The sequence below is a fragment of the Oncorhynchus gorbuscha genome, linkage group LG16 (genome assembly GCF_021184085.1).
Source record: "Oncorhynchus gorbuscha isolate QuinsamMale2020 ecotype Even-year linkage group LG16, OgorEven_v1.0, whole genome shotgun sequence".
Classification (NCBI taxonomy): Eukaryota; Metazoa; Chordata; class Actinopteri; order Salmoniformes; family Salmonidae; genus Oncorhynchus; species Oncorhynchus gorbuscha.
In genome coordinates, this window is record NC_060188.1 from 44,986,251 (window position 1) to 44,999,036 (window position 12,786).

A 12,786-nucleotide genomic window follows, 5' to 3' on the forward strand; every position below is an offset into this window, starting at 1 on the left:
TGAGCATTGGCTTTCACTTGAACCGTGAAGAGTTATGCTGCGTCGTTTTGGTTGTGAAAAAAATGTACTTAATGATGAAATATAAATACTTTGAGGCACCACTTACATTATTGGTGTTCTGTGTGAGGCTGATCCCCCCCCCCCCCCGCAAACAAAGAGCATCAACAGAGAGTAGGGTAAAGGGTCCGTTTGACATTTCCCACACTAATGGTTAAGGTAAGAAATGGGGAAGGGTAAGGGGATCCTAGATCTGTACCTAGGGGAAACTTCACCCTGGAGTGCATAAGCAGGGTATAAACTTGACTTCTATGTCAGGCTTCATCAACAGGTATTTATGCCCTAATCCTAGGTGGTCTCAAACTGTGACACAGCAACACCCATTGTTTCTCATGTATTCAAATGCTTGCCTTTTTGTGACCAAGGTCAGTCACATCCAAATGAACTGCTATTCATAAGAATGATGGGAAAATGAAGAAACAGGCTGATGCGTGCCAACGCGAAAAATAGATTACTTGCTTTTGGGGTGTGAAATAGCCACCTCCCACGAAGACAATTAAATGGCCTTGATGATATCACATGTAGGAGCAGCATACTGTATGTGGAAAAATTACCACAGCAGTTTATTTTCAGTCACGGCCTACGTGTGTAAAGCATTTTTCCCCCTTCCATCTCTTATTCTCTCTGTTACTCCATTTCCTTTCTTGGAATTAACTGATTGTTCGATTCCTGGAGGAAGGAGATAAACTTTGCCTGCCGACATTCCAAAGGCGGAAAAATACTAATTTTGCTGTCAGAACAAGCAGATTCTGTATCTTTGATTGTACTTGTGGCCGGTGGGCTATTGCAAATAACTATTAGTTATTAGTTAGATGGCTAGATAAAAGGGATGTGTCACACCCTGACCATAGAGAGACTTGTATTCTCTATGTTGGTTAGGTCGGGGTGTGACTAAGGTGGGTAAATTAGGTTGTTATATTTCTAAGTTAGCTTGGTATGGTTCCCAATCAGAGGCAGCTGTTTATCGTTGTCTCTGATTGGGGATTATATTTAGGCAGCCATTTCCCCACTGTGTTTTGCGGGATCTTGTTTTTGCGTAGTTTCCCGTGAGCACTTCATTGACATCACGTTTCGTTTGTTCTTTATTGTTTTGTGCGTTTCACTTCAAATAGTATGGGTAACCCATATCACGCTGCGCTTTGGTCCGAATGTTCTTACGACGATCATGACAGGATGGTACACCAAGCAGCAGAATATTAAAGGTGGCAATTGAATTAGCCGAGGAAGAGGAAGGTTTATGAGAATATATCAGCAGATAACACATCTGACCTGGGAGATAGAGAAGGGGTAACCTCACAGATAAGAGTCAGAGTCAAGGTTCAAAGGAGTCATGGAACAGGCTTAAATTAAGCCTTTGAAAGTGGAAGTTTCCAATATCCCAAATGATATTGCATATCCGTGCCTATTTCCGGATGACCTAGTCTGTTGTCATTTCATTCAAACAGTTTGAGCAATGCCAATGGGCTTAAATGTTTGGATGAACTGACAATACCATAAGTCAAAAAAGAGTAGATCTTTGTTTTATGTGAACTATCCCTACTGCAATAGAGACCCTACTGCAATTACAGACCACTGAACAGCCTACATACCCCACAATCCTACTCCTTATCCACAATAATGATGGTGACCTCTTAATGCATTTGGATGAATCTTTCCTCCCACATATCATATTTGGTTATATACAGTGGGGTCCAACATTTTTTGATCCCTTGATAAAGATGAGCAAAAAAGACTGAGCTGTGATGTCCGCTAAAAAACTAGAATAATAATATTTTATACCAGTACAATTGCTCGGAGAAAGAGATTTGGTTTAACAAAATCAATTATTGGATCCCCTGTTTTCAATACTCCAGCACCCTCCCCTTGCGAGGATAACGACACTGAGCCTTTTTCTAAAATGTTTTTTTGAGATTGAAGAACACATTGGATGGGATCTGAGAGCATTCATCCTTACATACTATTTCCAGTTCATTGATATCCTTTGTCTGTGCTTATGGCTGCCCTAAATCAATTCAAAACCTCAGGTTTTCAATGGGGTTCAAGCCCGGACATTGAGATGGCCATTGCAAAATGTTGATTTTGTGGTCAATAAACCATTTATTTGTAGGTTTTCATGTACATAGGGTCATTGTCTTGCTGGAAGATCCACTTGTGGCCAGGTTTTTGGCAAAAAAATATCCTGGTACTGGGTAAAGTGCATGATGCTGTTGACCTTAACAAAGGCCCCAGGACCAGTGGAGGGGAAATAGCCCAATAACACCAAATATCCACCACCGTATTTTACAGTAGGTACTTTTCTGCATATGCTTCCTTCTCTCCATGCCAAACCCACCACTGGTGTGTGGCCAAAGAACTTTATTTTACGAAACACCCCAGTGGTGGGAGATGAGAGGCAGAAAATATCTAACATACCTTAAATCTGAGCAGAAATACCAAGAGTCATTCTTTGTGGAAAAATAACAAACAGAATAGGAGTACTAACTGAATAGAATACATGCTCCTCCTTGAACTACAATATGGTGTACATTTTAGGACATTCCTACTAATGTTGTATCACTGCCCCCTGTATACCTGGCTCTGTGCCCACCTTATTCGCTGTACATTTTAGGACTAATGTTATACCACTGCATCCTTTATGCCTGTTTCTGTGCCCACCTTAATGTGCTGGAACTCCTTCTCTTCCTCTTGTAGGACCTCCAGCTGCTTCAGCACAGATTCCTGCGCCTGGAACTCCCCACGCTCAATCTGAGACACCAAGGGAGCAGACATGTCACTCACAGGCCGTTTGATATGCATGTATTATTAGGGATGTAGTGGGGGGTAAACACATGCAAAAATGTTTGTGCACCTTTTTATTTAGTTAATAGCATTTAAGTGCCTATTTACACTAAATAAGCATGGTTGTCCATCTGGGAGAGATGACAGGGTTTACCCACTTTTCTTTTTTAACACTATATCCCTGAGTAAAATTCCCTGTCTATTTGAGCTCTTTGGGTTCCTGTGTTTGCAGAAAGTCTGTGAGATAGATACAGATGTATGATCTTAATTTGATCACCCTGTTGCAGGAGACGTTTCAAAAGTGTAGTGTATTTGAGGTTTAAAAAGGCTGCTAAAGTTTAATTTCCATTCGATTTTCCCTAAAAAAAAGTAGCAACCCCCCCAAGACATATCCATGAATTATAATCCACATAATAACTCACATTTACTCTTGCTGCAGGATTATTTCCCTGCTGTTTATAGGGAAATGGCTCAAATTAAGATCCTATACCTGTAGATGTACTGTAGAATGGAAAAAGCTCTTCAATGAGCTGTCGATTAGAACATTTTCAATTGATTCTGATGTACTACATACAGTGTGTATCGATGAACTCGCATATTACGTGCAGAGAGGAGAGATGAGGTAGTGTAGCGTTCAATTTACCATTATCTGCTTGATGGCTGTATGCTCCTCTGTTTCCCGTGATGCGTTGTGATCCTTGTGAACAATCTCCACCCGGATGTCGTTTTTTGCAGAAACCACTCCTTTGAGATCTGGAGAGAGACAGGGAAACTGATGGGCACCACTGACATAAGTCAACTGGCACTAGATCATACCACATCTGTGCGGCCTAAAAAGCTGCTCAGATATCTTGATGGGAGCTTGAAGCATTTATGTTAAATTATAAAGGTGTCGTGCTGCTTATTTATGTGTTATATACCTTATATAGGGCACTGACTGTTTACTAGAGTGTCACTGAAATTGGTGATTATCATATACTGTACAATCCTATCCTTATGTTCTCCCCCTCTTCAAAGGTGGAGACACCCTGGACCCAAACTGTTATAGACCTATATCCATCCTGCCCTGCCTATCTAAGGTCTTCGAAAGCCAAGGCAACAAACAGGTCACTGACCATCTCGAATCCCACCGTACCTTCTCCGCTGTGCAATCTGGTTTCCGAGCCGGTCACGGGTGCACCTCAGCTACACTCAAGGTACTAAACAATATCATAACCGCCATCGATAAAAGACAGTACTGTGCAGCCGTCTTCATCGACCTCGCCAAGGCTTTCGACTCTGTCAATCACCATATTCTTATCGGCAGACTCAATAGCCTCGGTTTTTCGGATGACTGCCTTGCCTGGTTCACCAATTACTTTGCCGACAGAGTTCAGTGTGTCAAATCGGAGGGCATGCTGTCCGGTCCTCTGGCAGTCTCTATGGGGGTGCCACAGGGTTCAATTCTCGAGCCGACTCTTTTCTCTGTATATATCAATGATGTTGCTCTTGCTGCGGGCGATTCCCTGATCCACCTCTACGCAGACGACACCATTCTATATACTTTTGGCCCGTCATTGGACACTGTGCTATCTAACCTCCAAACGAGCTTCAATGCCATACAGCACTCCTTCCGTGGCCTCCAACTGCTCTTAAACACGAATAAAACCAAATGCATGCTTTTCAACCGATCGCTGCCTGCACCCGCATGCCCGACTAGCATCACCACCCTGGATGGTTCCGACCTTGAATATGTGGACATCTATAAGTACCTAGGTGTCTGGCTAGACTGCAAACTCTCCTTCCAGACTCACATCAAACATCTCCAATCGAAAATCAAATCAAGAGTCGGCTTTCTATTCCGCAACAAAGCCTCCTTCACTCACGCCGCCAAGCTTACCCTAGTAAAACTGACTATCCTACCGATCCTCGACTTCGGCGATGTCATCTACAAAATAGCTTCCAACACTCTACTCAGCAAACTGGATGCAGTCTATCACAGTGCCATCCGTTTTGTCACTAAAGCACCTTATACCACCCACCACTGCGACTTGTATGCTCTAGTCGTCTGGCCCTCACTACATATTCGTCGCCAGACCCACTGGCTCCAGGTCATCTACAAGTCCATGCTAGGTAAAGCTCCGCCTTATCTCAGTTCACTGGTCACGATGGCAACACCCATCCGTAGCACGCGCTCCAGCAGGTGTATCTCACTGATCATCCCTAAAGCCAACACCTCATTTGGCCGCCTTTCGTTCCAGTACTCTACTGCCTGTGACTGGAACGAACTGCAAAAATCGCTGAAGTTGGAGACTTTTATCTCCCTCACCAACTTCAAACATCAGCTATCCGAGCAGCTAACCGATCGCTGCAGCTGTACATAGTCTATTGGTAAATAGCCCACCCATTTTCACCTACCTCATCCCCATACGGTTTTTATACTGTTTTTTATTTATTTACTTTTCTGCTCTTTTGCACACCAATATCTCTACCTGTACATGACCATCTGATCATTTATCACTCCAGTGTTAATCTGCAAAATTGTATTATTCGCCTACCTCCTCATGCCTTTTGCACACATTGTATATAGACTGCCCATTTTTTTTCTACTGTGTTATTGACTTGTTAATTGTTTACTCCATGTGTAACTCTGTGTTGTCTGTTCACACTGCAATGCTTATTTTTGGCCAGGTCGCAGTTGCAAATGAGAACTTGTTCTCAACTAGCCTACCTGGTTAAATAAAGGTGAAATAAAATAAAAAAATAAAAATGTTGGCAGGCTTCTTATTCTGTAAACAGACAGCAGTGATTGCTGTCGTTCATGGACATTAATCACATGGATATTTATGTATGTAGCATGTATGCATGGTACTAGTGAAATAAACCTAATTGCTTTATCGACAGCCACTGACATTGTAAAATCATATACAATCATATATACCAGTCCCTCCAGGATTAAACTGGGGTTTTGTGTGATGTTTACGGACATTTTAGTTCCGTCATTTTGCATGGCAATATGCAATGATTGTCAAATTTGTTGCGAAAATGTGCTGTAGAAGGAAAAAGTTTGTTGACTAGTGGCTTGATTGAACCATATGCGGTAAATGTGCAGTGATTGGTTGAAATTGCCAGTCTTCTATTTGTACTGCAGTGATGGGTCAATTTTATGTGATAATATTGCACTGATTTTACTGATTTATGAGGAAAAGATGCAGTGATTGGTCAAATTAGCAAGCCCTCGCATAATATGCAGGGAATTACAATATCCTGAAGGGACCTATATACAAAGGTGACTTACTCTCGGTTTTCATTTTGCCTGCAAGGTCTCTCTGGCAAGAGGCAATGGAGACGGGTAGGGAGGACATGACGAGGTGAACATCTTCTGGGGGTAAACAACAACAACATGGTTAGCAGCAGATAACATTGACCGGATATCTGTGGGCTGTATCTCTACACTGAATGTCTTCTGTTGTAAACAACAGCAACAACAACAGTCTACATTGATCAGATATCTGTGTGCTGTATCTTGGACACCCCACTGTATAGGATGGGCTTTAAATCAGATAAGGATATTGCTTTTGGGCACCAGACGGCTTCAAGCAATAAGTATTATGTCAGAGTTTGGCTGCAGATTAACTATCAGCTTTTTAGGTCTATAAATGTGCACTTTGCAATAGATTTGATAAAAAGGGAGGGAAATAGAAGTGCCATAGTTTCAGCTTTATGTCCCATCTCAAAGGATTTCTTGAGTTGATATCCTAAAACCATGAAGCTTAACATTCCAATGGGACTCATATTAAGAACTACATAACATATTGATGTGCATATTAAAAAAAATTGTTTGACTGTGAAACTAAGAGCGTCAACTGAACCCTTTTACTGTGAAACCAAGGGTGTTTTAATGAACACTTTGGCTGTCCCAGAAAGCATAGGGTTTCAAAATGCACTTACTCCTCTGGAAGCGAGCACAGCAGAAGGCACCCAATGTGCCCATGAGAACAATGAGGGCAAGGAAGGCCCCCACAGCCACTCCTATGATTACAGCCAATCGGAGGGACTCTGAGAAAACATGGAGGAAAGACATTGGTATGGTGTCAATGTTAGAAGTCCTGATGAGACTGAGGCTGATATGGACACCGTACAGGGTGGTTCAGTCATACAGTTAATGCAAGAAAAAAATCAAGGGACACAGTGCCTTAAGACAATTGAGACATGGATTGTGTTTGTGTGCCGTTTAGAACGTGATTGATCAAGACAAAAGATTGAAGTGCCTTTGAACAGGATATGGTAATGGGTGCCATGCGCATCAGTTTCAGTGTGTCAAGAACTGCAGTGTTGCTGTTTTTTTTACTCTCAACAGTTTCCCTTGTGTATTAAGAATGGTCCACCACCCAAAGGACATCCAGCCAACTTGACACAACTGCGGGAAGCACTGGAGTCAACTTGGGCTAGCATCCCTAAGGAACGCTTTTCAATAGCTTGTCGTCCATGCCCCGACGAATTGAGGCTGTTCTGAGGACAAAAGGCAGTGCAACTCAATATTAGGAAGGTGTTCCTAATGCAAAGGCGAATGGAACTCGGGAATGGCAAACTTTGAAAACCTTTTACAGTACCATTTACAGCACTGACACTTGACACCCATTATGCACATTTACTTCAAATGGCTGAGAGGTTTACCACTTTATAACAAGTGATGTTCTCAATGTTGTGAATAAGTTCATAGGCTTCAGGGGTTGATTGGTTGAACGGAGTTGTCTTAAAGATGAGTGTATAAGCCTGTGGCTAGTCGAGGTCTAGTTAATTAATTCACTTAAAGAGCAAGGTTGTCTCTAGTAAGATCCTCCATTGAAATTAATTGTTACAGAATTGGAATTTCCATGATCCCTTTGAAAACAGATAGTTTAGTACTTTAGAAGGAAGAGACCTAATAAAAAGGGGAAAATAAATGAGAGAACATCATCTCATTTAGAATAAATATTTCAAATAAATCATAATTGAAGCTTTAACCAATTGAGGTGTCGTAAATTAGATTACAAATTGGATGCCGTTGCAGAATTTCACAGATTGAAATTGTTGACATTTACCCAAGTAAAAGGCTTATCACAAAGTCATTGCCCTCATGCTTGAAGTGATCACAGCAATATCCTTACTCTCCTAGGCATAACCGCAATTCCACAAAACACACAAACTTTCTTCTTCTCTCTGTCTCTCGCTTTAATTTACCCACTTTCTCTCAGATCCCAAATCTCTGTCTCAAACCCATACTCTCTCAGCCACATACATGGACCAACACAGACCACACCACTTGATACAAAAACACACGTGTCCACTGTGTCATGTCTTTGGCTCATGACAACTGCGTAAATATTCTGAGAAAACACACAGTGTGGTTACACTTTAGAACAACAGAGAGAAAGCTATAACATGGCAAACTTAGCAAACAAGGCATTTATGGTAAGTGCATGAAAGCTGGCATCTTTATACACATCTGCCATTGATTGAATGAGGAATTGATTGAAGTGGTACAAAGGGAGTTTGTGTACCTTGTTCCTTCAGTGTAATGATCTCTGTGTCGGACCCAAAGCTGTTCCAGGCAGTGCAGTTGTAGATGGTCTGGAAGTCAGCAGGCACGATGTTACTCATGGTGAGGGTGGAGATCACCCCCTCCTCGGTGCTCACCGTCTCCACGGTGTATCGGCCAGACGTCCCTGACTCCAAGACTGTCTCCTTCCACGACCAGGCCTTTGGCAGAAATAACTGTGAGAATTATACGTTACAGATGGGGACACAAGCACACCGTAACACAGCCATATGCAAACGCACCACACACACACACACACACACACACACACACACACACACACACACACACAGGCATCGAGGCACACACCCACAATCGCACATTCACAACACACCGGCACCTGACAGAAACCAACCAACAAAACCTATTAAAGATAAAAAGTATAATGAGCTTTTGGGTTGGGTTTAATGACTGTCCACTTTTATCTGCAATACAAAGTCATGGGTTATGTCCTAATGGCACCCTATTCCCTACACTTAAAAAAAGGCTGGGTTGTTTGGATGACCCATTTACTGGTTTCACTAAGTTGGGTTGTTAAAAAGAGCAAGGTTGGGTTGTTGACACTGGTTTATTGATGTTCAGTTATTGAGATATGACCCAGGGAGTGGGTTAATTCTCCCACCAAATCCAGAAGATCAAAGATATTTTTTTAACTTGTGAATTAGGATGTTGCAACTGTAGCAAGTCTACCAGCGCAGCTGATGCTGAGTGGAATTACTTTTCGTCTGACAAATGGCTAAGGCGTTGTGGCTGATGTAAAACCGTGAGTAAGGTTACTAATTATCCATTCAGGTCAAATAGATTATGATTAGCTAGCAACCCCATGCATGCTAGGTCAAGCATTAGCTAGATAGCTACTTAGCTAACATTTTCTAACGCTTGTCTCTAGTTACCATAGCCACAAAGTAAAAATTGTCTATACTAAAATTTTTTTTATTTAAGCCTAGTGTTAGGCATAAGGTTAGCAGTGTGGTTAAGGTTAGGGTTAAGGATAGCATTATATTTAAAATCAGAATTTAAGAAGATACGATTTAGAAGTACAGTGCCTTCCAAAGTATTCACACCTCATACTTTCCCACATTTTGTTGTGTTGCAGTCTGAATTTCAAATGGATTAAATTGAGATTTTGTGTCACTGGCCTAAACACAATACCCAATACTGTCAAAGTTTGTAATTTAAAAATGTTATTAATGAAAAATGAAAAGCTGAAATGTCTTGAGTCAATAAGTATTCAACCCCTTTATTATGACAAGCCTAAATAGTAAAGAGTAAACATAGTAAACAAGTCACCTACTAAGTTGCATGGACTCTGTGTTTATTGTTTAGCATGATTTTTGATTGACTACCTCATCTCTGTACCCCACACATGCAATTATATGTGTGGTCCTTCAGTCAAGCAGTACATTTCAAACATAGATTCAACCACAAAGACCAGGGAGGTTTTCCAATGCCTCGCAAATATCGGTACCAATTGGTAAACGGGTAAAAAAAAGCAGACATTGACTATCGCTTTGAGTATGGTGAAGTTATTAATTACACCTATGATGGTGTATCAATACACCCAGTCAATACAAACTCAGTTGCTGGAGAGAAAGGAAACCTCTCAGGGATTTCATCATGAGGACTGTAGTGATTTCCTTACCATTTGAATATAGGCACTGCCCAAGTCTGATGCGCCGTTTTTTCGGATGCATACAGTCTACATTCGAAGTTACCAAAAGCCAAATGGCAAAAAGCACAGAGATACAGGGATTTTGTCCAAAAAAATAATCATCATCTTTTAGATCTATGAAAAATAATTATCAAATCAAATTTGAACTTAAAAACACAAAAAATATATATAAAAATAAAGCATAGGTAGATAGGTAGCATAGATAGCATAGGTAGATCATCTGTGTATATGGTCAAAAGACTTTCTTCTGTAGGCCTATTGTGTGATGTATCGTTTTATGTCAAGTAGCTAGCTAGCTAGCCAACTTAGTGCCATGTGTGTCTTGATTATTGTTTAACATTTTAAGAGTCATATTCTCAAATCCTCAGGTTGGAACCAATATGGCTGAATATTCTGCCAGGCAACAAAAAGAACATGACATCCGAACCCTTTGTTCTGACTCATGAGGACAATCACTTCTACTCCCTGGCATTCACCATCGGGAATGGGTAGGTCCTAAGTCAGAAGACATTGTTTCATTGCCTAAATGTTTCCGAACGGCCCGCCCTTCGAACCTATAAATGAGGCTGTCAACTGAATCAGAAATTCACAGGTTTCTGATGATTTATGATGATCTCTTTTCATAGAAAAACAACTCAATTGGATGTTCTAAGTTCATAACAATGCTTAAAACACATCAGGAGACCACTTTTGAGGAAAAGGAGAAATCTAAGAAGTACAGATTTTTTTAGTGTAGTTAACCTTTAATTAAAGTGTGCAGGCACCTGGCATTGTTGTTAATTGAGTTAGCTGTGTATCTGCAGCGTATGAGATGGAGTTTGCAAAACAAATAGTATAATGCAAATTATCCTGATATCATTCTGCCAAGTAGACATAAGCTCATTTGTAGCTAGTTAACATTTAATTGAAAACGATTTTGGAAAAGCAGAAGACGGTTAGGCCTATCATTAGTATCACTATATGTTTCCTGTTCCTTAATTGTATGAAACCTAGAAGTTTTACATCATGTTATGAGGCATGTCTTATCATACCTTGCTTCAAAGTAGCCTGTAGCCAAAATCCAACGATAGAAACGTGGAGGAAATGATTTTATAAAGACTTTTTCATGTGCATTTTCCTGTTCCACTGGTTTTCATTCATTGTCTAGGAGCCAAACGCATTATCCCAGTCACATAATTGTTGTTGTATCATTGGATGCATCTTTAGATCTCCCCTCTTTTTCACATTTCTAAAAGACATGTTCGTCTCTGTCCATGAAACTGCTTGCATGTGCGGTGCGCATTTTAGAAAAACGCTAATTGCATTTTGAAACATTCGCGCCTAGGCCTTCTGCCGTGTGCATATTGCTGCACCTAGAATGTGACTAAATAAAAGTTTATCAGAATTTTAAACTAAACATTCTGATCTGTTCCATATGCCTTAATAATTGATACGGCATATACCCTCTACTACACCACTGCTGTTAGGGTTTGGGGGAGTAGAGGGTAAAGTGGTTACTCTTTTTCAGCCCCATTCCTCAGCTTTAACTGGTGGGGCTGCTGTGATTTTCAAAGTTTTTGTTTATTTGTGTGTTCTTTATTTATTGTTTATCTTTTGCATTGGATTCATTTTGAAGCTGAAATGAATAGCTGAATTTTTGGGGGGCCAATTTGTCTACAATTTGTCATGTTTGGCCATATGTCACTTCAACAATTTCATTGACTGTGTTTTAACATTGTTTTGGTTTGTATTTTTAGACAATTTGCAGATTCTGTAATAGAGAAGGTTTAAATAAATTACGCAGCAAGAAACTAAGAAATTACTCACTGCTCGGTGATAACCCAGCAATAAATGAAGAAATAATCCACTACTAGGTCAAAAAGACATGAATAACAATAACCCAGCAAAATAGTCAAAATAATTACCACTGTTGGGACAAAGAAAGTAAATCAAAATAACCCAGTACTGGGTATGTACTATAGTGATCCAGCACTGGCCTGTTCGCGATCTTCCCAATTTGGTATCTGAAACAGTGTTCCTTCCTTAATTGGTTGAAGAATCCCTCCCCTGCTTTCTTCTGTCCCTACAGAATTGGGTCATTATTGACCCAGCATTTTTTAAACTCTATATATTTCTCTAGTTGTGACAATGGGCCCTGGTAGTAGTGCACTGCATAGGGAATAGGTTGCCATTTGGGACGCAGACAGAATCATACCAATCACTCCTCTGATTTCTTCAATTGGGGCCATTAAACCTCTTCTGTTGTGACATGGTGACATAGAGCCACATGGCATAGAGAGCATATTTAGATTGAACTTTCACTCAGAACAGGAAACGTATTAGTATAGGTCAGGGTTGGGATGAATTCTCCCATTTCCGCTGTGGAACGACTTGGTATTCTGCTGTTATCTAAATGAGGATGACTGACTTCTAATTTTCAATTCACTTGCCTTCACTTCCCTTGATGTATTCCATTGCTAGCATACATATCTATGAGTTCTTTCTCTGTGGACCACTATGCCCTCTTGTTTACCTTAGTATAGGATATTCATTAGGATATTCTTGATTAGTCTACGCAAATTCCTCAGGGTTGTCCTCACATGACCTACTTTCCCATCTCCCTCATTCACTTGGTTTGCACTGCCTTAAAGGGATAGTTATCCCAAATTACAAAATGCCATATTGGTTTCCTTACTCTGTAAGCAGTCTACAAGGTAAGAGGACAATCCATGCTGTGGAA

General features: G+C 40.7%; 1 protein-coding gene across 1 annotated transcript in view; it reads right to left on the reverse strand.

Moving 5' to 3' along the window:
* The window catches only part of LOC123999764 (kin of IRRE-like protein 3), a 138,962-nt gene that overhangs the window by 12,304 nt on the left and 113,872 nt on the right, over positions 1 to 12,786 (reverse strand). The window contains exons 11-15 of the mRNA XM_046305791.1: positions 8,358 to 8,556; positions 6,766 to 6,873; positions 6,113 to 6,196; positions 3,479 to 3,588; positions 2,713 to 2,802 (exon numbers count right to left, since the gene is read on the reverse strand). Coding sequence (XP_046161747.1) covers positions 2,713 to 2,802; positions 3,479 to 3,588; positions 6,113 to 6,196; positions 6,766 to 6,873; positions 8,358 to 8,556 — 591 coding nt within the window. The remainder of the gene's footprint in view (positions 1 to 2,712; positions 2,803 to 3,478; positions 3,589 to 6,112; positions 6,197 to 6,765; positions 6,874 to 8,357; positions 8,557 to 12,786) is intronic.